This window comes from Malania oleifera, chromosome 1 (genome assembly GCF_029873635.1).
Source record: "Malania oleifera isolate guangnan ecotype guangnan chromosome 1, ASM2987363v1, whole genome shotgun sequence".
Lineage (NCBI taxonomy): Eukaryota > Viridiplantae > Streptophyta > Magnoliopsida > Santalales > Ximeniaceae > Malania > Malania oleifera.
In genome coordinates this window covers 97,300,450-97,326,471 of record NC_080417.1, presented here as the reverse complement: position 1 = coordinate 97,326,471, position 26,022 = coordinate 97,300,450, and the positions used below count along the sequence as shown (strand labels likewise).

At 35.3% G+C, this 26,022-nt stretch overlaps 1 protein-coding gene across 3 annotated transcripts in view; it reads right to left on the bottom strand.

Moving 5' to 3' along the window:
• Positions 1–15,516: 15,516 nt before the first annotated feature.
• The window catches only part of LOC131162358 (uncharacterized), a 28,348-nt gene continuing 17,842 nt past the window's right edge, over positions 15,517–26,022 (bottom strand). Inside the window, exons 5-9 of one of the 3 annotated variants that reach the window (XM_058118741.1) lie at positions 24,851–24,969; positions 24,254–24,406; positions 24,099–24,174; positions 22,181–22,334; positions 15,517–15,859 (exon numbers count right to left, since the gene is read on the bottom strand). In XM_058118741.1, coding sequence (XP_057974724.1) covers positions 15,695–15,859; positions 22,181–22,334; positions 24,099–24,174; positions 24,254–24,406; positions 24,851–24,969 — 667 coding nt within the window. In that variant the 3' untranslated portion in view covers positions 15,517–15,694. Of the gene's footprint in view, positions 15,860–22,180; positions 22,335–24,098; positions 24,175–24,253; positions 24,407–24,850; positions 24,970–26,022 lie in introns of those variants that run through there. The other 2 variants (XM_058118751.1, XM_058118761.1) reach the window with 2 other exon arrangements.

Below are 26,022 nucleotides of genomic sequence, written 5' to 3'. Positions count from 1 at the left end.
AGGTTGACGAAGATAGTGCACTTTCTGCCCATTAAGGTTAGCTAACTTATGAACAAGTTAGCAGAGATTTACATACAAGATATTGTTCGACCCCATGGAGTGCCGGTATCCATAGTCTTGGACCGTGATCCACATTTTATATCGCGGTTCTGAAGGAGTTTGCAGGAGACATTAGGAACTCAGCTAGCATTCAGCACCGCATTCCATCCTCAGACAGATGGTCAGACAGAGAGAACTATTCAAATACTTGAGGATATGTTATGAGCGTGTGTATTAGATTTTGGGGGTAGCTAGACTCAATATATGCCATTGGTGGAATTTGCTTACAATAATAGCTACCAGGCTAGCATTGGCATGACTACTTATGAGGCACTTTATGGTAGAAAGTTCCGTTCCCCTTTATATTGGAATAAGCTAGGTGAGAGGCGAGTTTTGGGGCTAGAGATAGTTCAGCAAGCGTATGATAAAGTCCGACTCATTCGAGATCGAATCACTGCAGCACAGAGTCGATAGAAAAACTACACAGATACTCGTCGCCGGGAACTGAAATTTGAAGTGGGCGATCATGTATTTCTGAAAATAGCACCATTGAAGGGAATTATGAGGTTTGGGAAGAAGGGTAAATTGAGCCCTAGGTTCATTGGCCCATTTGAGATACTTGAGAAGATTGGGCCAATTGCCTGTCGGCTGGCTTTACCACCATCTCTATTCGGGATTCACAACGTGTTTCATGTTTCTATGTTGAGGAAATACGTCCCAGATCTTTCCCATATCATCAGCTATGCTGAATTGGAACTTAGTGGTGATTTGTTATACGAGGAAGCTCCAGTACAGATCTTAGATAGAAAGGAACAAGAATTACGTAATAAGAAGATACCGCTGGTAAAAGTCCTGTGGAGGAATCACGTGATAGAAGAAGTTTCATGGGAGCTTGAAAGCGAGATTAGATAGAAATACCCCCACTTGTTTAGTGGGTAATGGCAGTGATGTGTTATTTAAGTAGTGATAATTTTATTTTGTACAATGTAATTATAATGTAGAGTATATGATAGGTAGTATTTTGGTTTTGGGAGAATTTTCTTTTATACTTGTAATCTCCCAAAACTACCCATGTAACCACGGTATTCCTCCGCAATAAGTGAGGGCAGGTAATAAAATAAGTAGACTATTTTGCCTTTAAGGGATGATGAGCTATATGAATAGTAAATTTTGAGGATGAAATTTTATAAGGAGGGGAGAATAGAACGACCCGAAGAATAATGATATTTAAATAATAAAGAAGGAGGAAAATGGAAACAGTAACAGAAGGAGCCAGTCGACTTCATCGACGACATTGCATTTTGGAGGTGATAATTCCAAGAAATTTCCTAGGCCTCGTCGACGAACACAGGGGTTTCATTGACGAGGGTTCTTTAGGGTCTCGTTGACGAAGTTCTGTCTCATCGATGAGAAGATACCAAGAGAGGATTTTTGAAAGTCTGAAATTCGTCGACGAGGGTGCAGATTCGTTGAAGAAATTTCTACAGGACTCACCAACGAGGTGACGTGTCTCGTCGACAAATCCGACTCTATAAATAGCTGAAAGTTGGATTTTTACATAGAAAATTTATAGAAATTCACTTCCTCTCTCTCTCCTATGACTCCACCTCCATCTCTCTTCGATTTCGGCCCCGTCATTCGCCGAATCGATGATCTGAGGCCACCACGATGCTCCTGGGGAAGTTCTCTCCAAGTATGCTGGAGTGGATCGTTGGTGGGACGAAGTTGGATTTCATCCCAAATTCAGGGTAAGGTCTTTTAAGCAAAATTTGGTTTAGTAGCAATCGTAAGAAATGTAATAGATGTAAAAATAATGATGTTTTGTTTTGAGATTTATCGTTTTCAGGGTGTTGAGTGGAGAAGCCTGCGGGTGTAGAACCCTTCATAGTAGGGAGATTTTAACAAAAATCAGGTAAGGAAAATATGCTATGCTAGATAATACTAGTATGATTTCAGTATGAGATATATGTTTTTATCAGATTAGTATTTCATAGCAGGAATTTATATAGTGTATCAAATACATTTAAAATGTTTTAAATTACTATGTGGCATAAGAATATGAATATAGTACATAAACATGTTTTACAGTATTTTCAATTTATATTTTACAGATTATACAGACAGGGAATATATTTTATAGTATTTTCAGAATACCATGATTATACAGTTTTACAGTTTATTTCAGAAATATAGTTGATATAGATACATTTTATCACAGCGTCATGGTTAATACAGATATTATAGAATCATGGTAAAACAGATAGATTGTATATAGTAATGTATCATTTAGTATCAGACCCTGATGGATCAGACAGCAGAACACAGTACCGTTGCTATATACAGATATTCAGTACAGAGTGCAACCACCTATTCGGATAATACGTGATATGTAGGTCGATCAAATGCCTAGGAGCTTGATCTGTTGGCCCATCCACACAACCCTGTCATGAGGGGTTAAATCATGACATACATCCATCCGGGGAAGTTTTCAGCTAATATATGTATATACAATTTTACAGTAACAGAGGGCGTACTTATGTATAGTAGAAGTATTACGTATAGAAACCTAAAAATACAGTTATGTTAAGCAACATGGGATGATGGTTATTATATTATTTGTACTATATATTCAGATTCAATTATATATGTTTATATATAAACAAATCTTCTCACTATTGTAACTCATTTGCCACACACTAACAATAGCATATTTCGTCTTACTGAGCGTTAGCTCATCCCATTACTTTAACATTTTTTAGGTTATCTAGGTAGGCCAACAGATCAAACTCGCAGATAGAGGGGCTTCAGTACAACCCCATTAGTAGAGTGAGTATTTTTTAGAGTAATTATGTATAGCCCTAACCTAGTTGAGGGTATTTTGGGTAACAATCATATATGTATATTTTGAGGAACCTTTTAGCATTCTGGTATTATATATTTTCTTGGTTGTGTTTATATGAATTCCACTTCTTGCTATTTAGGTTGATGGATTGGTTTGATCTAGTAGGTATCAGAGTATTATAAATTTTGCAGTATATATATATAAACCCCAGTTAAATAGCAGGTCGTTACATTTAAGACTCAATGGATATCACATTTAAACTACAAATGAAGGTAGTAAAGAATTCCTTTATATTACTTCTATTGTTTTTGGGAAGAAACAAATTTTAGAAAAACTATCAACTTTATCTTTTGGATTGTATTATACAAAGATTAAAGTAGTTGATTCATATAATGCCTTGCACTAGAAGTGCATTGACCCAAAGTTATTTACACTTTGGCATGATCGTCTTGGACATCCTAGAGATGTAATGATGCGAAGAATTATTGAGAATTCACATAATCATCCACTAAAGAATCAAAAGATTATTTTATCAAGTGATTTCATAGGTACTGCTTACTCTTAAGGGAAATTAATTGTCAAACCATCCATTTCAAAGGTAAGTCTTGAATCTCCTAGTTTCTTACAAAGAATTCATGATGATATATGCAGATCAATACATCCACCATCTTGACTATTTAGATATTTCATGGTCTTAATTGATGCATCTACTAGATGGTCGTATATTTCTCTACTTTCTACTCGTAATATTGCTTTTGCTAAACTTCTTTAAACTATTATATTTAAAGCTGTATTTTGCTTGATATTAATTAAAATTAATTCGTTGGATAATGTTGGTGAATTACACCCGACTTGTGATAACATTGCAGTGTCACTTGGAATAGATGTTTTAAAACATTCCCGTCTTGCTTATACCCATACACAAAAGGTTTAAACTGAATTTTATTAAGAGACTTCAACTCATGTAGACCTATGATTAGAGACACTAAATTGCCTTTATTTATTGGGACATGTATTTTTATGCTGCATGTTAGTCATATAAAGCCAACTGCTACAGTAAACCTTCACCCATACAACTTAGTTTCTGAGCCAACAATGTGAGATTCTTATTAAGAACTTTGGTTGTGCAGTATATGTCCTATTGTACCCTCCTAAAGAACTAAAAATAGTCCTCAACGTAAGCTTGGTATCTATGTTGGTTTTGATTCCCCTTCTATTATTAGATATATTGAACCTTTAACAGGTGATTTATTTAAAGTATGGTTTCAAGATTGTCATTTTGTCATTTTGATGAAGCAGTATTCCCTACATTACGAGGAGAAAAATCAGTGCCTGAAGCATAACATGAAATCACATGGAACTTGCAGTTCAGAAGATTATACATTTGCATGGGATTGCAAATCAGTTACTAGATTCTTTTGCAGATACCAAGACCATACTAAAATCTTATATGCCTATTGCAAATATTCTAGCACGCATTTATGTCTTTCAAGGACAACAACCAGCTAATGAACCTAAACCGAAAGTTAAACGTGGAAGGCCTATTGGTACAAAAAATAAAACTCCCAGAAGGAGAAAATTGAAATATGAAAAATACTCAAGAAGAAGTTACAGAGATGGATAATCCATTCGACATTCATAAACCCATTTCTCCAGAAAATGAAATCCCTATTATAGGACCTCCTGAAGAGAAACCTCATAAAGAGGAATCTCCTAAAGAGAAAACTCTTGAAAAGACATCCCTTGAAAAGGGACATGTACCTGAAAATAATAATGAGATCTCAATTCATTAAGCATGAGAAATGTGGGATAGAAATAAAGTTGTTGTCAACAACATATGAATATGTAGTGGGCTTACGGACTATACCCAAAGAATGAGGATTGAACCTAAATCTAGCATGAAGGTTGATTATAGAAGTGATTGGCGAAAGGAAAAGAGAATCCTGTTAGAATTAACTCTCTATAAAACGGGAAAATTTTTGGAATGTAGTACAGCCATAGAAGATGTCAACCATTGAATACAAATGGGTATTTGTGGGAAGTGAAATGAAAAATAAGAAATTAGCGTAGAAAAGCAAGGCTGTGGCACAAGGTTTCGGCAGAATTGATGGCATGGCTTAGAGGAGACATATTCTCCGTATAGATGGAACACTTTCAAAGTCTTTAATTCGGCTAGCTAGTCGCTCAACAGACTAAAATGAGTCCGAGGAACGTAGAAAAGTAACAAGCATTACATATAGGGATAATGGGATTAGTGAAATTTTATGACAGTCCCTAAAAGATTTAAATGCTTGAATGAAAGCAAAACCCGAAATTTATAGTCAAGTAAACTTTCTAACCTTCTTTAATTGGGTGGTGTTGTTAAAGCAATTATGAACAACACAGTGTACAATCGATTAAGTGAGTACCATATGAAAGAAGGATTCATAAATGATCCAATTTATCCTATTTTATTAAAAGATCAGAATCCAAATTTTCTATAATTTCTATTTATGTTGATGATTTGAATTTAGTTAGGACTCCTGAAGAGCTCAATAAAGTTACTAATTATTTAATGACGGAATTTTGAGATGAAAGATTTAGGAAAGACAAAATATTGTCTTGGCCTATAGATTGAACATATAAATGGCAGAATACTTGTTCATCAATCTAAATATACTGAAAAGATATTAATGCAATTCTATATGGACAAAGTTCATCCTTTGAGATTTGCAATGATGGTGCGATCACTTGATGTTAAGAAGGATCCATTTGGACGGGAGAAATTTATTGGTCTTGAAGTACCATATTTAAGTGTTATAGGCTCTTTAATGTATCTAGCCAATTGTACAAGACCCGACATTGCATTTTTTGTATGTCTACTAGCAAGATATAACTCTACTCCTACTCGACGACATTGGAATGGAATTAAGCACATTCTACGCTATTTGAGAGGTACATCTGATTTAGGCCTATTCTACTTATTTGATTCCAAGTCTCAATTAGTAGGATATGCAGATGTTGGATATCTATATGATCCTTACAATGTTAAATCTCAAACTGGATATATATATATTTTTTTATATGAAAAAATTGCTATATTTTATTGGGAATCAATAAAGCATATGGTTACAGCAACATCCTCTAATCATTCTGAAATGCTAACTATCCATAAAGTTAGTAGAGAATGCGTGTGGTTCAAATAAATGATTTTTCATATCCAAGAAAATTGTGGTCTTCAATCAATCAAGGGTATTCCAACAGTTTTACATGAAGACAACACTGCATGTATAGCTCAACTAAGAGGAGGATACATAAAGGGTGACGGAACGAAGCATATCTCTCCAAATTTCTTCTATACACATGAACTATAGAAGAATTGTGATATAGATGACAGTTATGGTGTATTCCCAAGAGGGGGGGGGGAATTTGGTATTAAAATTTTTTTCCTAGCTTAAGTGTGTTCAATTTCAAACCACATCCAGTATTACACAACCTAAGGTTTTTCTATGCAAACACTAATATCACAAAAATAAACGTATGCAGATATTTGAAATAAATATAAAAATCACAATAAATTTAATATAAGCATATGAGTGCGGAAATTAAATAGCGTAGCGAAAGAACAACAGACACAATATTTTTATCGAGGTTCAGCCAATACTATCTACATCCCCACCTCAAGCCAACCATCTAGAATATTCCACTATATATTCACTTAACTGGGTGGAGCGACGCCTTTTACAATCTTGACGAGGTGGAGTCTCCTCAGCTCAATTACGGGGCTGAGCCACGACCAGTTCTCCTTACAAGGTGGAGTCACCTTAGCTCAATTATGGGGTTGAGCCACAACCAGTTCTCCTTATGAGGCGGAGTCTCCTCAGTTCACTTATTGGGTGGAACCACACCAAATCTCCTTACGAGGCGGAGTTTCCTCAACTCGCCTAATCGGGTTAGAGCCAAACTTGTACACCTTACAGTACGGTGTATTCCTCTTCAAGCCACACCTGGAATACAAAGTTAATAAATTTTTGTATAAATAAAAATGATTCTACAAAAGTAGAGATGTACAATATGAAACGCTAATGCACTCACACAAGATATGAAATAAGCTCAAGTGAGTGTGTGTGGTATTTCTCTCAAAAATATATTTATGAAATAATGTAAGAGAAAATGATGATAATGATCTTTGATCTAAATAAAAAGTATTCAAGAAGTGTTTTTCAATGATCTATAACCCAAATAATATCTCCTAAAATATTTTTCAAAATAAAGTATTAGAGATGTTGGAGATTTACTTACAAAAATATTTATCCAATAAACACGATGTAAGCTTTTGAATCTTGCAATGAATATGCTCAAAGATTCACAAGCAAAGAAGAGTTTTCCCAACAAATATTTATCAAAGAAAAAAAATATGGGAAATACTCTCAAAAATGATTTTCAAAAACTAATGAACAAGTGAGAGTAAATGCTTATGAATAAATTTAATGAATGCCCACAATATTGATTCAACCACAATCTTCAAGTTGCAATAAATTTGCAAGTGAAGATGGAAAACCGATGCTCTCTTTCTAAAATGATTTAACAAAGAATATGAGAAAGAGAAAGAATTATGCTTGAATATGAGAGAGTATGTGAAATAAAGCACAAAATAATTTTAAAGAATTTTTCAAGCTAATCCCGTTGCTAATTAAACTTATGAGTGGGCTATATATAGGCCTCTTGTTAATTCTGACCATTAGGGACATGCTTGGAATTTTAAGGATTGTTTAATTAAAAATAATTACATTTAAGCACTGAAAAATGGTCAAACCTGAGAAGTTCGGTCGACTATAGGCTTCACTGGTCGGTTGACTCAAGCTAAGATTTAAATTTCAAAGGGAATTGGTTGACTGGGGAAACCATAGGTCGGTTGGCCTTTGGGTGATTTTGCAAATTGCGAGAAATAGCCTGTCGAGCAAAGGTTTGGTCAGCTGAGCTTTGAAGATTGGTCGGCTTAGGGTATTTTGTTCTAAAATGGCTGGTCGCTTGAGGCACGCAAATATGGCCAAAATACAAAGGCTGGTCGACTAAGCATATTTAAAGCACTCAAGTAACGTAACGACCTCGAAAATTTTAACTATTTAAAATAATAAGAAAGATAATAAAAAGGGAAAGGGGAAAATTTTTTTTTAAAGGGTAATAAGCAGGCGTTCGTTGACGAACTGGATTTTTTTCATCGATGAGCAATCTTCTAAGCCTCGTCGCCGAGTATGCATATCTTGTCGACAAGGGTTTATCAAGAGAGATTTATCATATATATGAATTTCATCGACGAGCTCCCGGTTTCTTCCACTAGCGGTGTTCTTGGGCTTGTCGATGAGTCCGGATGCCTCGTCGACGAGGCTACGTGGCAAGTTGCTTATAAATAGGAAAAAAATTAGAATTTCAGTGGAAAGATTCATTTTTCCTTCTGTTTCTCTCTCTAAAAATGGCCCCTTTGCCTTCTCTCTTCGAATCTGGCTCAAATTTAGCCCAATTCGACGATTGGAAGCTACAACAAGACTCTTGGGAAGATTCTCTACAACATAGGCAAAATAGAATTTTGATTTGAGAAGTTTGGAAAACATCCTAAAATCAGGGTAAGTGAGTTATTTTGAAATTTTCTTAACAAATATAATTATTTAGAGTCTAGAAAGTATTAAATGAGTGTTTTTTTTTTTTTTCTGAGATTTGAGTAAGTTGGGATTTTTGGATTACAGGGTCTCGTGTTTGTTCGATTTTAGGCTGAATCCGAGGAGCGGGTAAGGGGAAATACTTTATAAAAAATTTTTATTAATTTTAAACTGGTTAATTTTTGGGTATAAAATTCGATATATTTAGGTATAATTTTTTGAATAGTGCAAGTACTAAAAATACTATTTTTGATTATATATTATACGGGGAAAAATCATGTGGCTTGAAAACAACTTTGATAATTAAATGGTTGCGAGTACTGTGGAATTATGATTTATGGTGTGATTATGAATACTGTTTGGGCTGCGATTTCTATTTGGATGAAAATACTGGTTGGTTGTGGATACTGTCTGATTGCGTATACTGTGGTAGATGCATTGATGTGTTTGAGTGGTCGGTTTGATATTGATTTGTGTTGTGGTTCATGTAAATTGCGATATAACATTAACAGTGGTATGAGGAGGTCGTTATATCGTACATGATATAATCGTTATATAACGTTGGTAGTGGTATGAGGAGGTTGTTATATGGGCTTTTATATTGAGGGGTAAAACATTGACAGTGGTATGAGAAGTTTGTTTTACTTATTTACCATGAACAAGGTGGTTTGTATTGTATCTGTGTGATGATTAGTCCTATATGGACCGTGTTACCTATGTGGTTGATAGTCCTGTGTGGACATATATGTTGTATATATGATAGTCTTGTGTGGATCAATCCTGTGTGAATATGTATTTTATATGGATTAGAGTCATGTGTGGACGTTGTATTTTGTGTGGATATAGACTCTGTGTGGGTGAGAATGTGGAATGTGTAAATCTTGTGTGGATTGATTGTGATATGTGTGTACATGTGGAACTTTGTGAAATGGTTATTATTGGTTGCATGTGACTTTAATTACTTAAGTATACATGGAAAAGTAGACTTGCTGAGGAAGGCGAGTACTCTGGTAATTATTTGTGGATACAAGAGTAGAGGGAAGCCACTTGTATGGGTGCATGACCTTCCCTATTCTTAGATACTATACCTGGATACATAACTCGATGGCTTACTGAGGAAGGTGAGTGCCCTGATGTTAGCACTAGAGCCGAGGGAATCTACTTGTTCGGGCGAGTAGACTTCCCTATTCTTGGGAGTTATTGGTAAAAAAATAATTATGTACGTGTGTATGTGATTGGGCGATAGAGAAGTTGACAATGAGGTGATTAAGGGTGCATTTTCTCTCAACTGCTTTCGATAGTGAAATATGATTGTATGGGTATTTTGAAATTATATTAAACACTTCAGCAGCACACCGCTGTAACTTATTTCTTTCTTATTAAGAGGTGTCTCACCCCGATGATTATTTAATATTTACAGGTCTTCCAGGTGATCGAGCTTAGAAAGCTCTGGGCGGGGTTTTGTTGGTGTGTGGATAAAAGAACAGGTTTATGTAGTGTTTTGTGTTAAATTATCCTAGTTATGTAATATGGAGGATTCGATTGCACCTTTTATGGATTTGCATATGTATATATATAGAACTCTGGTATTTCAATTGAGGTTAGTTAATTAATTCTACTGTGTGAATGGTATCAGAGACATATGATTGGTCTCATAACACTCCGGGCCCCACATGGTAGGTTTGGGGCTTTATAGGTTAGTTGGCCAAGGCACTTTAAAACAAGCCAAATATGATCTCACATTCTAGCTCAGCAGGTCACAATTCACCTGGACCCGTGAGTACCAGGGATACATCAGAACATACAATAGAAGCCTACGCAGCAGAAAATGTACAATCATATACATACCATCATATCATACATCACAATGTACCAGAGTTACTACAATCACTGTACTTCCATATATACATCCCAAAAATGAAATCTAGGGACAATTCCCACAAAGCCATACTATCCCTACCAAAAACTTACCCTTCAAAAAGGGCAGATAAACCATACTATGTCAGCGGGGCTTTTCATGCTCTCCTATTTGGGACTCCTGAAAAATTTGTAAAGTTTAGGGGTGAGACACCTCTCAGTAAGGGAAAATAAACTAATACTAGTGTGTGGCAAATGAGTATTCTGTGTTCAACATATATCATACATAACATGTTCAGTACTGTTTATCAAATCTGGGAAAAACATACATATACCATCAAAACATGGCAGAACATACTGTATTTTTCATAATCATATTTCATCTCATATAATAATAATAACATAAAACAATCCTGGTAGGTTAGCTAGCTGTTGTCATGTATTACCCCACATGACTGGGTTGTGTGACCCGAAGGCGGGACCTGACAATGGTTGGTCGACCCTACTAAGTCAAACAGTAGTCTGTAGGTCCGATAGGTCTACCCAGACTGATCCATACACCAGGGGCGATAACAGCATACTTCTTGAAAATAACCACATCGATCATCTAATCTCACACCACTTCGTACAGCGACGTTTACACAGATATCATGATCACGAGGACCATGGACACATAGTAACGGTACCGTGCAAGTGTTAGCCTAGACCAAGCCAACCAAGTTCTGATATCATATACATATACTAAAAATCGTGATACATGGATATCTCATATCAATAATTATCAAATCAATCATATCATTTTTCACATATACATATTTCATGAAAATCATCGGCCCATACGCCGGAATTACACATTTTATTATAGCTCGGCTCGTACGCCAGCAAATCACATAGCATAGCTCGTACGCTGGCAAATCACATAGCTCGGCCTGTACACCGGCAAATCACATAGCATAGCCCGTACGTTGGCAAATCTCATCTACATAGCACGGCCTGTATGCCGGCAAACATATCCACATAGCACGCCCGTACGCCGGCAAATCACACACACACACACACACACACATATATATATATATATATATATATATATATATCTCGGCCCGTACGCCGATTTTTCATCATAGAAATCCATATCATCCCCATTCCCAGAAAACAGTATTTCACAACATTTTTATACTCATGTCACACTGAATAAATTTTCCACGTATTCAATCATACGATCATTTTCACAGTATTTTGCAAATAAAACATATATATAAATATATATACATTTTTCGCAAATCAGATGCTAAATATATATATACACATACATTTTCTCAAAACAAAACTAACTTAGTTTATCCCCTTACCTGATTCCTGAAATGTCCATAAGAAAATTTCCCCTACACCTGCAGGGTTCTCAACTCAACATTCTGAAAATGAAAACTCGCAGAATTAAAGTTCAGTATTTTCGTACATACAACATTTTATATAACTACCACTAAGTCAAATTTGGCTTAAAAAGCCTTACCTCAACTTAGGGATGATTCCCAACGTTCCCAATCAATACCCCTAGAAACGAAAACTCCCAGTATTAAACTTTAATATTTCAATGCGTATAACACTTTTCTCAACTGACACAACTTCAAATTTGACTTAAAAAGTCTTACCTCAACTTAGGGATGATTTCCAAATTGCTTTCTCCAAAGATTTGCTCCAATAGATTTGTAGAGAACTTTACCAGGAGCATCATGATGACTTCGGTTTGTCTATCCAGCGTAAAACTGGCCCGAAATCGAAGAGAGAGAGAGAGAGAGAATAGTAGGAGAGAGAGAGGAGAGAGAGAGAGAGAGCACTTCCAAACTTAAAGCAAGCTTCTTGGAGAAGCTTGCACTATTATGTATATATATATATATATATATATATATATATATATATTAATATCATGATAACTATTAATTAAACAAAGCTTCTTGGAGAAGCTAACTTTAAGATAACTTACATATATTATATATATCATTATTACTTTTAACTTATATGTATTACATGTATACCCTAATAACTTATTTATATATATATATATATATATATATATTCCTTATCATACTATTCATTTTACTTGTTAATTTAATTAATTAATTTTATTATTATAATTATAATTATTTTAATTTTATTTTTCCCGGTTACTACACCGGTCGGCTGGGGCGTTTATTACGCGAAAGGATTGGCCAACCAAGGTCATTTTAAAATGCAAGTTTTGCCCTGTTTTTGACCCAAAAACTTTTCAAACCTGTTGAGTATGAGTATGACATTTTATGAAAAGTTTTTCCAGAAAATTTTTGGTTCCCTAAGGTTAGTATATGGTCATGTTTGACCTTTCATCCACATAATGCAAAATATGCATTATTATAGACCAAATAGAAACAAAATGCATTACAAATAAAACAAATGTATTCTTCTTCTTCTTTTACTCTTTGATCTTCTATGGAATACGCTAGAATGAGCTTTAAGTCCTGTCTTGACTTTCACTTTTTTTTTTTTCTTTTATGTGTGTGCTGAATTATAGACCTGTTCACACGTTAAGCACATACATAAAATACGAGTACTTTGTCAGCATCAAAATAGATATCAAAATAAAAAAATCAACAATAGATGTTCAACAGATCTAATCAAGTGATAATCTAGTAGATTTGTTCACCAAAAGTTTGCCTACTACAACATTCAAGAAATTAGTTTATCTCATCGGAATGAGACATCTTAAAAATCTTAGTAGAAGGAGTTAATATATGGTGATATACAAGGGGAAGTGTTATGAAAACCATGAAAGATTAATTGTTGTCACCCTTTCATTTTCCACCATCATAAATTCTTTACTATCCTCCACTCTCTCTCTTATTTTGACAAACACTTTACATGCTTAAAGTAAGTAGACATATAGAAATGATGAGAGAAGAGGAGAGATAGAGAGAAGAAAGATATTTTGTACAAAGTCGGTTCCAAATCGTCTTATAATTCCTCTCGAGATAGTAAATTTTTGATCTCATCTGCTCGTGGAGTAGGCATAGCTGAATAACGTAAAATTTTCGTCTCATCTCTATTAATTTTCCTACATCTTTTATAATAAAAATAAGTATTGTTCAACTTAAACAAAAATAAATACTTAATATAAGTACTTTTGTAAATCACTTTATTGGAATAAAAATAAGTAATTTTTGGAGAAATTATTTGGGTGATTTTTTGCAAGTGGGTACTTACGCAGTGGCAATTCTATAATTTAAAGAAATTCAAGGGCAAGTTTGTAATTTTATAGAATAATAATCCCTTCTCTTTCCGTTGCCTCCTCTTCGCATCGCCACTGCCATTACCTCCTCGCATCGCCGCCACCGCCTCCTCCTCTCCCTCGCCGGCTTCCTCCTCAAAGATTCCTACTTGCGCCCTCTCTTTCCTCGCCATTTGTCAAGATCTGAAAAGATTTCTCCTTCCTCACCAGCTTCCTCCTCCTCCACCATCCGACCGATTCCTCCGCCCCCATCCGCCTCTGCTTTCGTCTAAAGAAACCCAGACTTCCTGTGACAGCCCACTTTTTTTAAAAAAAAAAAATGTTTTTATTTATAAATTTAAATCATGATGAAAATTTTTATTTATAGTGTTAATAAAAATAGTAACTAGATAATCTAGATGATAATGATAATTTATTTAATGAAAAATATTAAAATTATAATTTAAAATATTAATTAACATAAAAAAATTAAATTTCTAATTAAAATATTAATAATGTTTTTAAATCATTAATTAAAAATGTTAATTAAAAAGATCATTTTATTTTTTGGGGCTGTTATTAAAATTTTTTAATAATTAATACCTTTATGTATCCTATTAATTATATTTTGAAAAACAATATTATTGTTTTTAAATATTTTAAATTCATATAACACTTATAATAACAATATTTATTTTATCAACAATAATAATTAATATTTATTTTTAAATACAATCAAACCTCACTATCCACTTTTTAACAAAACTTATTCCTTTAGTTGTGATTTTTTTTATTTTAATTTTTCAAATAATTATAAAAACTTCATTCTGTTTTTTTTTTTTTAATTTTTATTTTTTTAATATTTGTATCAAGAAGTAGAAAATAAAAAATTATTTAGTTGTGCAAAATAATGTTCTCTTTTCATTTTTAAATTTCAAAATAATAGCAAAAATAAAATTTTAAAAATTATATAATTTTTAAATAGATATGAGTTTCTATAAATTTTTAAAATGAAAATACATAATTTACACAACTCAAATTCCAAAATTTAAATTCTACATTTTCGTACGCAAACTAAAAAGTCAAAAAAATTAAAAATAATAAAATATTTTTTGAAAAATGCTAAAAATTAAAATAAAGTGATATTAAATTTTTCAAAAAATCTGTAAGTAAATAGTATCAAATTTTATTTATTGTTACTCATTATTTTACTCAAATGTTATACAGATGATTCTTAATAATTCTTTGAGAAACCAAAATAAAAAATACAAATAATTTTTCACAACAAAATGGTGACAGAGATTACTTATGTAAATAGAAAAACCAATAAATTATAACTTAAGCAATTAGACGCAAGATTAAAATGAATGATTGTTAGGGTGAGCATAATTTGGAAAAACTCAAATTAATCGAATTAACTGACCAAAATTGGTCAGCTCAATTCTATTAAAAAAACAGGATCGATCGGTTCAATTATGGTTTTACAAAATTCAGTTAATCGATTCGATTAATAAGAATATTAATTCGGTTAATCAAAACAATTAAAATTTAAATATAAATTAGCATATGTTAAGAGCTGCTTAATTAAGCTAATGGTAGGTAACATAACAATGTAAATTCCACTCTTAGTTCAATAACAAAATATATTTTTTATTAATAAAATTAATAGATGAGGTGCTTAATTAAGCTGGAATTGATAAAAAATCGACAATTATATTCAGTTTTTATTAATTAATTTCAAATTAATTCAGTTAAATTCGATTAACCAAATTACCCGAAAAGGTAATTCGGTTAACAGTTTTTATAAACTAAAAATTTCGGTTATTTCGATTAATTAACCGAATTTGGCCGAACCAACCGTTTGCTCACCCCTACCTAGCAATCTTATGGGATTGCTTCTCTTACAACCAAAATTCTCTTTTGCACATTGAGCCATGATTTTGATTTGTGTGAATCTCAACAAATTACAATACAAAATTGCCATGAATTTGTCAAATTTGAACATTTTATAAAACAAAAGATTAAACTCTGTGCTACAAGATGCAGTGTTAGTTCCTTTATTAAGAGCCACACTAATATCTAATCAGATGATGCAGATGGAATGTTATCTGTTGCCAGCCTCAACTCTAGGAACAAGTCAGATGAGGTCGCCCACAGTTTCTCTGCAAGTCTAGTGCTGTACGAGAGAGCAGAAGAGTTGATGGTCCTACCCTTCCCACCAAAAAAGTAAGCTCCAGATATCTCCTGAACAATAAGATGAGCACAAACTTCATCAGATATATTGCTAATAAAGTTTTCCTTTAGAGAGCATAGAATGACACCAAATCCAATCCAAAATTTTGAAACAGCATACTGTTATTAAGCTCAGAAAAAGGATACCAGTTATAGCACTTAATCGAGAGCATGCTAACTACTTGAGAGTGCATTTGTTTTGCAGGAGTCAACTAGACTTGGCTATAATAATTACCATATACCGCACTCAGCTTGTCATCTGCAAGGGATATGAGGGCATCGGTGGGTGGAATCTTATTTTATCACTCTTGGTTTTTATACCTACAGAATACCTTCACTTTTGCTACCCATCAGGGAGGGAGCTGGATGCCATCTCCTACCTTAACCTGTCCAATCCGTCACATGGCATCACCAAACAAAAGCTACATGAGCTTATCAAGCTTATTATCATGATCCTGCATCAGACAAGTCTAGGGATATCTTGACCATATGAAGATAGTTCAGGCTTCAATCTTGTGAGCCCCAGTGGACCAAACACAAACAATACCTCACTGGTGTTTGGGCCACCTTGAGGGTACTATTGGTCCTGAACAAAGGTGTGAGCCACTCTGGACATACAAGAATGGTTCAAGCTTGAATAGGTGCCTTTTATGGAGTAAAATCATGAGAGTGAACAATGCCTCGACTCCTCGAGGGAATTGAGCCAAAACTGGCACACATCCACTTTAGCTTGCAAAACAAATGCACCGTTAAAGAACACCAAATCAAGAAACCATATATTGAAGGAATTATTATTTTTTAGCATATGAAAACACAATTGATACAACTCAATCTAGGATAATTTATGAGGTTCCTTTTTTCTTTTTATTTCTTCCTCAGGTCAACACAACTTCATGTCAAGTACCGTTTCATCATCATGCATCATTATCTTCTTTTTCTTCCTTTTTCGGTCACACCAAGAAGCTCAAAACCACAAACCCATCATTTCTGATGTAAGGACAATCCCATCCATATAGAGGCATCTATATAATAGAGGACCTAACATTTGTCTATGAAATTAAATGTGTTTAAAGTTGTTGAATTTTCAATTCCTTGTTTGGAACGACTCCATTTATAAGCGGGTATCAAAATCAGTGAAAAATTTGAACAAATTTTACATGCCTCTTTATTAAAAAATTTAATATAACACCACCTTGCTAACTGCAAAGTGGATAGTATATACATTATGCCACCCAGTAGACAGTAGTAAAAAGAAATATAAGATATTTAACCAGCTAATTTATTGCGAATCATCTTACACTAATATGCCCAACAGTGCTATTAGCAATTGCAGGGGGTCTCCCACTGAAATCAGAATGAATAATTTCTGTATTTCTTGAATTAATTCTGTATAATCACTCCTCTCTATAAATAATACAAACCGTATATCAATGAGGAAAGAATTGCCTAAAATATGAGCATGAAATCTCTGCCTAAATATTAGACTAGAAATCCCTATACAATCTCTAGTATCATTGACCCATTATTCTCGGGATTTCTAATAATCCTCGGGATTTCTACACTCCCCCTCAAGTTGGATCATAAATGTTGACCATATCCAACTTGTATGTGAAATCATCAAAACTTTGTCGAGGTAGTCCTTTGGTGAAGATGTTGGCTGTTTGTTCTTTGGTAGGAACATAAGTCATGCAAATGGTTCCTTCTTCAACCTTTTCCTTCATAAAGTGTCCCACTTCTACATGGTTGGTCCTGTCATGTTGGACTGGATTGAGAGAGATGTTAATGGCTGCTTTGTTATCACAGTAGAGTTTGATAGGGAACTTTACCATGACATGCAACTCCTCCAAGAGTTTCCATAACCACAATCCTTCACATATCCCTTGTGCCACTGTTCTAAACTCTGCTTCAGCACTACTTCTGGCCACTATGTTCTGTTTTTTACTTCTCCAAGTCACTAAGTTTCCCCATACAAAGGTGCAATACCAGGAAGTGGACCTTCTATCTTCTACTGATTCGGACCAATCAGCATCCGGACCTTTCCTTTCACATTTTTTGAAGAATAGTCCTTTGCCCGGAGATCCCTTGAGATATCTAAGAATCCTGTACACTGCTTCTGGGTGACTTTCCCTTGGTGAATGCATGTGTTGACTCACCGCAGTTATTGGAAATGCAATGTCGGGTCTAGAGTGTGATAAGTAAATTAGTTTGCCAACTAATCTTTGATACCTTCCTCGTTCAATAGGTTTCCCGATGTCTTCTCTTCTTTTTCTTGCTTCAATGGGAGTATCGCTTGGTTTAAACCCAAGCATGCCGGTTTTAGTTAGGAGGTCTAGGACATACTTCCTCTAAGAAACATTGATTCCCTTCTTTGATCTAGCAACTTCCATCCCCAAAAAATACCACATTTGTCCCAAATCTTTTTACCTCAAATTCAGTGGCCAAGACTTTCTTCAACATGTCCATGCTATGTTGTCTCCAGTTAGGATGATGTCATCGACATATACAATCAGAATCGTATTCTTCCCATCTTTAGACTGCCTGAAGAACATAGTATGGTCTGATTGTCCTTGCCGATATCCTTGGCTTCTAATCACCTTTGTAAATCTATCGAACTAGGCTCTTGGAGACTATTTGAGTCCATACAGGGACCTTTTGAGTTTGCATACTTTGTTTTCTCCACCCCTTTTACAAAAGCCTACTGGTATTGTCATGAAGACTTCTTCTTCTAGTTCGCCATTTAGAAAAGCATTCTTGATGTCAAGTTGTTGGAGTGGCCAATCTAGGTTGGCTACCAAGGCTAGGAGAACTTGGACGGTATTTAGTTTTGCCACGGGTGCAAAAGTCTCTGTGTAGTCAATGCCATAGGATTGAGTACACCCTTTTGCAACAAGGCGGGCTTTGTACCGTTCCATTGCCCATCAACTTTGTATTTCACAATGAACACCCATTTGCAGCCCACTGGTTTCTTCCCTCTCGGTAGATTCATCACATTCCACGTTCCATTTTTTTTTAAGGCCCGCATTTCCTCCATAACTACCTCTCTCCATTCAGGGATCTCAAGAGCTTCCTGAATATTCTTTGGAATTTTTATCCTGTCAAGATTAGAGGTCACCCTATAGACAAAGTATTGTAAAACATGAATTTTGAAATAGGATGTCTAGTACATTACCGAGTTTGTTTTCTGAGAGCAATGGGTAAATTGAGATAAGCTTCTGTAGATTTATCAAAGGAGGACCCAAGATTTCTTGAAGACATTACTTGATCAGGAGTGGATGAAGACTCATGGTTGCTTGGATCTATCACTGATTCTGACTCTTTTGGTGCCTTAGGTATGATATTCTTTGTGTCCTTTAATTTTGGCTTTCTTGAGTAGACAAGTATCTCCTTGTTATATTGTTTTCCGGAATCTCCCCCTGAATTCAAGTTTTCTTTTGTATTTGGCATATTAGAAGCATTTTGCAAGATAGGCTCAGTGTTTGGGACAAGTTCAGTGTTTGGGACATGTTCAGGTTCAGTAATAAAGGTATTGAAGTCCAAAACTTGAGCTTCTTTACTGCTCAAAGTCTCCCCCCTGAAGCGAGGGCTTTTGGAAGAAAGGAGTAGTTTCAAAGAAAGTAATATCAAGACTAACAAATACCCTTTTTGTTGCAGGATCATAACATTTGTACCCTTTTTGGGTAGGAGAATAGCCAAGAAAAACACACTTGAGGGCGCGTGGATCCAGTTATGTCGATGATGTATATGGACAAACGCAGTACAACCAAACAGTTTGAGAGAGAGATTTGAGCTAAGATGAGAGTTTGGAAAAAATGCTTGGAATTTTGAAGGGGTGAGGCAAAAGAGAGAACTCGATTAGGCATTCTATTAATGAGATATGTAGCTGTGAGAATGGCATCACCCCAAAACATTTTTGGCATATTTGTAGTAAACAACAATGCACAAGCTACTTCAAAGATATGTCTATTTTTTCGTTCAGCAACCCCATTTTGTTGGGGGGTGTCGACACAAGAACTTTGATGAATTATTCCATGTTCCTGGAGATAATTTCCCAGAATACAATTAAAATATTCTGTGCCATTATCTGTATGCATAATTTGAATTTTCATGTGAAATTGTGTTTGAATCATGGAATGAAAATTAATAAACACAGAACGCACTTCAGTTTTGTCGTTCAACAAGTATACCCAACAAATACAAGCGTGGTTATCAATAAAAGTAACAAACCATTTTGTGTGGGTACGATTGAGTGCTAGACGGGCCTCATACATCACTGCGAATCATAGTAAACAGTGAGGTTGGTTTGTATTTGGACTTTAGGAAAGAAGTACGTTGGTGTTTTGCAATTTCACAAATCTCACATTGAAAATTAAATGATGTTTTATTCGAACAAATGGAAGGAAACAACTTTCTCAAATACTGGAAATTGGGATGACCCATTCTAAAATGCCATAACAAAATATCACTATCCTTAAGAACAGATGCAGAATCATAGATAGCAATTTGATGTTGTTCACTCACATTAGCCTCCTCAAAGTAGTAGAGTCTCTCACACTCCTTAGCACTGTCAATCGTCTTCCCCGATGATAGGTCCTGAAAACCATAATGAGAGGGAAGAAATTTAGCAAAACAATCGGAATTTTTAGTTAACTAACTAATGGAAAGTAAGTTGCAGGATAAATTAGGAACATGAAGAACAGACTCTAGTGTGATAGAGTTAGAGAGTCGGATATTCCCTTTACCTACGACAAACGAGAGTGATCCATCTACAATTTTAACTTTCAAATTTCCAACACAGGGTAAATATGATGAGAAAAGATAATATGCATCGGTCGTGTGATTAGAGGCACCAGAATCAATAATCCAAGGAGTTTTGGATCTAGAGGTTATACTCAAGGCTTGCAAAAAATTAGCTCTTTGGGCTAAAGAACCCGACGAAATATTTGTGGAAGACTGACCCGAAGTCTAAAAGGTAGAGAACATCTTGTAGAGTTGTTCCAACTGCTCAGAGTTAAATGCACCGCTTGAATTGGAACTATTACTGCTTTTCTCCCCTTGAGGTTTCTCGATTGGATTATCAATTGTGGCTTGGTAGCCCCGATTTTTGTTGCATTACCATGGCTTCCAGTCAACTGGTTTCTTGGGTATCTCCCAACATGTCTCCTTAGTGTGGCCAGTTTTTCGACAATGTTCACACCACATGCGTCCCTTCTGTTGTCTTGAGCTAGATCCTGGAAGAGTCCCTCGAGACACCAAGGCAGACATTTTTGATCCAATAGAGACAGTCTCCCTTAGCATTGCCTTACGCCTACTTCCTTCTCGTCTCATTTATGAGAAAACTTCACGTGTTGATGGTAAAGGACGACGACCAAGGATTCTTCCACAGACATCATCAAGGGTCCGATTTAAACCAACAAGAAACTCAAACACCCATTCATTTTCGAGGCGTTTTTTACATTGGAGACTATCTCCCAAGCATTCCCACTCTTCTTCGAAACTCAGATCAAGTTCCTAACAAAGAGCAATCATCTCCATATAGTAATCCATAACCTCCCTTTCTCCCTGCTTCATTTGCCAAAGTCTTGTCTTAAGCTCAAAGATTTGGGAGGAGTTCTCGGCGTCGGAGTAAGTCTCACAGACGGCATCCCAAACTTCCTTCACCAACGGCAAGAAAAGATAAGGCCTCCCGATCAAAGGCTTCATGAAGTTCACCAGCCACGCCGTGACCATGGAGTTCTCCGATTTCCATTTTTGAAGGGCAGCAGCTTCGGTTGGGGCATGTCTCTGTGTCTCGCCAGTAAGAAATCCCAACTTTCCCTTGCCATCGATCACAAGTTTGATCGATTGTGCCCATTCTCGGAAGTTCTTGCCATTCATCTTCTCCACCGTGAGCTGGAAGGACGAGTTGTCGAGTCCTGTTGAGCCCATGGTGGAGATAGCTTCGTTCTCACCTTCGTGAGATTCAGAGGTTATCAACCCTCTGCTTTGGCTGGCAGTTTCTGCCATTGATAGCTAGGTTTAATCTCCTAGCTCTGATACCATGAAATCAGAATGAATAATTTCTGTATTTCTTGAATTAATTCTGTACAATCACTCCTCTATAAATAATACAAACCGTATATCAATAAGGAAAGAATTGCCTAAAATAGGAGCATGAAATCTGCCTAAATATTAGACTAGAAATCCCTATACAATCTCTAGTATCATTGGCCCATTATTCTCGGGATTTCTAATTATCCTCGGGATTTCTACACACACCTAATCAGAATACCAACTTGTTTCACTCTGATTTGCAATTCAGATGAAGCAAATATTAGAAAAAAATGAGAAACTTACTGGAGGGGCAAGAGCTGCATCAAGAATAGAACTGACCCCACTTTCAGCTGGCTGCAACAGACCCAGAAGTTTCAACGCTATAAATGCTATATGCGAAAGATATGAAGGAATTTCTCGCATGATGTTGGTTTCCACTGCTCCAGGATCCGCGGCACTTCAATAATGAACAAAATCAGAAGCACATTATTCAAGTCAGAAACCAATACGATTAAGAGTATTTTTGGATAGAAAAGTTGTAATTTCAATGATAAATAGTGTTTGGAGCACCGATTTCATGGCTCGGATTTAAATTTATATGTATTTGGAAGAAAATACGTATTGCCAAACCACACAAATCCAAATCCAAGGTCCAAATTCACCATGCTCCCAAATACAGGGTAAGATTTAACATGATTTCAAAACAACAAAGCGGGAACAAAGGCTTCATTGAAACAGAAATGTGCTGTTTATGGTATCAGGCAAGTTATGACATAAGAAATATAGAAAAAAAGACCTATAACATAATGCATGAGATCAGAAAGAATCAAAGATTGAACACAAGGGGTGACAGCAGTGAAAGGTTTCTATAATATTCAGTTGGATGCTTTAAAGAAAGAAAGAAGGCAAAATCACCTATACATCTCACCAGATGGTATAAACAAAGAAACAAGTATACTGTAGTTACATCTCAGCAACAAGTATTGAAAAAAGAGGATTTATTAGGCCCCAGGAACAATTTAGGTAAGAGAATTTGCTATCACAAGCTAATTGTCAGAAAACATGTCAGTTAAAAGTGGCAAGAACAGAGAAAAATGGCTATTATGCTGGTTGAGACTTGAAAAGAAAGAGATAAGAAACAGAGAGAAGCATTTGCAGAGAATTTTCAAATGATTGAAGAGCTAAAAGCAAATAACTCATAAATAGTCAATAACATAATAACTATATGCAAATTATTGAATTTATTTGGGACAGAAAAAAATAGATGCATTTATAGAACATAAATCTTTCAAGAAACCAGCATATCTTGATGCAATCATTTGACCAAAAGATTCCCCGCAAATAGCCCAATGAGAATCTCTACCCTCCATGTGCAACTCATGGTCTTTTGTCTCAGCACTACATTAAAGAAATCAACTATACCAAACAGGTAATAAGACAGTGCACAGTTTCAGAAGTGAACTAGAATATAATGCGAACTATTTCCAATACCAAGAACAAACATTGCCAGAAAAGCTTGTGAAACATACTTCTGTAGTTTATCTAATATGTAAATAATCCAGCCCATGATGTTTAGTTTTCCAAGTCCTCAATTCCATTCAACCATCATCTTATAATAGCCTAGTTTTAACAATGTCCAACCTATGTGCGATGAAGTATATTAGTGCCATCAACCCTGAAACCTAATGATTATCTTCTGCATGCAACTACTTGTGACTTTCACGATCATTGTAAAAAATTTTAGGCAACTAGCCTTCTATTAACTTTTCCCTATGCTTTAGCACATCAACCCAGATTGCAGTCTGCCACAACCACCTCTCGTACATAATGTCGGCCATGTCTTTAATGATATAGAGAGATAAGCATCAATCACTCAAAATAATACTCCTCAAAACCACATTCTTGTTCATGGGCAAAGCTTAGCAATCCAAGCTATCATCTATGATCTCTTATATGCATTTCTGGTATTTTTCATTTTAGAATTAAAAGAATGTGTTTGACCACCCAAAAGAAATCCTTTCAACTGCAACTTGTCAACTATAAGCATCCATCGAAGGACCAAAACATACATAAGTATAATAAAATCCCTTCATACTTCCCTATAAAATCATCTACATTTTTTTTTCCAAAAAAAATGCACCTTAATGACAGGTAGTTTTCACTTTCACGAAGTACTTGTAAATTTACCAAGAAAAAAAATAAAGCAAATTTGTGGGCGTACTTGACAGATACCAGGTGAGATTTATCCATCAATGCAAGTTGCCGATGAAGCTCATAGGAGAACAGCAGTAAACATACTATCAACAAAGAATATGACATGTTTTAGTTAAGATTAATACAAAGAATAAGAAGAGTGAACTTTATGATGTGGCTTACACTTGGAAAACTCATATATATGAGCACAAGGGTATTGTTTCACTTTTGAGAAGCACTTTCCAGAAACAGTTTCCTTGTTGATCTGTACATTAAATACTGGAGACAATATGTGAGTTTGCTCCCTCCAGAAAATATAGAAACTCCTGACACATCCTAATAAGTTGAGAAATAAGAACAACCAAACTAGCAATTCTTGCCATGTCAAACATGCCAATGAGCATTTTTGCCATTTTGGACGCCAACATGCAGGATAACACTTCAAACACAATATACTCTCTCTCTCTCTCTCTCTCTCATGTTGATATATCAAGCATCTTGTCATTGTCAAATGGCCAATGACCAACCATTTCAGTGCATTCTTTGCCTGATATGGGGCAGGCAAATTTTTTCACCAAGTTGGTTCTCTGCACATTCGCAGGCATGCAACATCTATCAAGACCAATATTTTATCATGTTGGCATACTCAAAGCTGTGTCTGAGATCAAATATCATATTGCTCCACTGGAATTTTCGGGTATGATAACATGGAGGAATGCATTGTTCCATTAATTGATAACTGAAAAAGGGCACATACATAAATAACCAAATAATTCTCACCATTTAGATGTGTAAAGGATGTAACATTAATTATCCGAGAAGGAATTGGGCTGTTTTCAAGAAGTGGTAGTAGAAGCTTGGTCACAGAGAATGCACCCATGTAATTTGTTCCCATCATTCTGAAAAACATAGTGAAGTTATCAGCATACAATCCGTAGGCCTCAGTGACAAAAATATGCCTTTTCTACTTCAATTTCCATGACACAGTATATTTTTGTATATAGACATAAAGAAAAATATAGAGCCTGTAATCATAGTATGTAACTAGTAAACACAAGAAAAGACAACATGCATAAGTTCTTAAATACAGAAGACTGAAGCAACTGAAATATAATTATTAGGTTATGTTTGGTTCGCAGAATAACTATTCCTTGAAATAAGATGGAATATAATGAGAAATTTTAGGAATAAATGTAATAGCTACTCCTTGTATATTCCTTATTATTTCATCCAACATGTAATAAGAAAAGAATAGACATTCCCATGGTGAAATTTGGGAATAGTTATTCCTCGTCTATTCCTTTTATGGATTCATAAAAAGTTTCACTTTGTTACTTGTTTTACGGTAACAAAATTTTCTTTTTTCTTTTTTTGTGTATAATTAATTGTAACTAACCTATTATAACCAACCTATTCCTACGAATAAGCATTCCATGAACCAAACATAACCCTTAGGAACTCTTTTTGGGATGAGCTTGGTTATCTGTACGACTTTTGTGCTCCTAATTGGGATATGGGAAGTGATTTCAATGTGATCAGGTTTCCTTGACAGAAGAAAGGAGGTGATAGAGTTACTGCTACTATGCTGAGTTTTGAATCTTTTATTAGGTAGTTGTGGTTTGAGAGACCTTCCTCTTGATAATGCTAATTTTACGTGGTTGGTGGGTGGGGCTAGAGCGGTGGCGAGTATGCTTGATAGATTCCTTTTCTAAGGAGATGAAGGACAAGTTCCCTAATCTCTCTCAATCTATTTTACCTAGGCCCACTTTTGACCACTTCCCCATTTTGTTGGAATTGAGAAAGGTTTCCTGGGGACCTACTCCTTTTAGGTTTGGAAATATGCGGCTGGATCACAATTCCCTTTAGCCCTTAGTTAGGAATTCTTGGAATGAGGATGTGGAGAGGAGTTGGGAAGGCTTTAAATTCATGCAAAAGCTTAAAAAGTTAAAAGA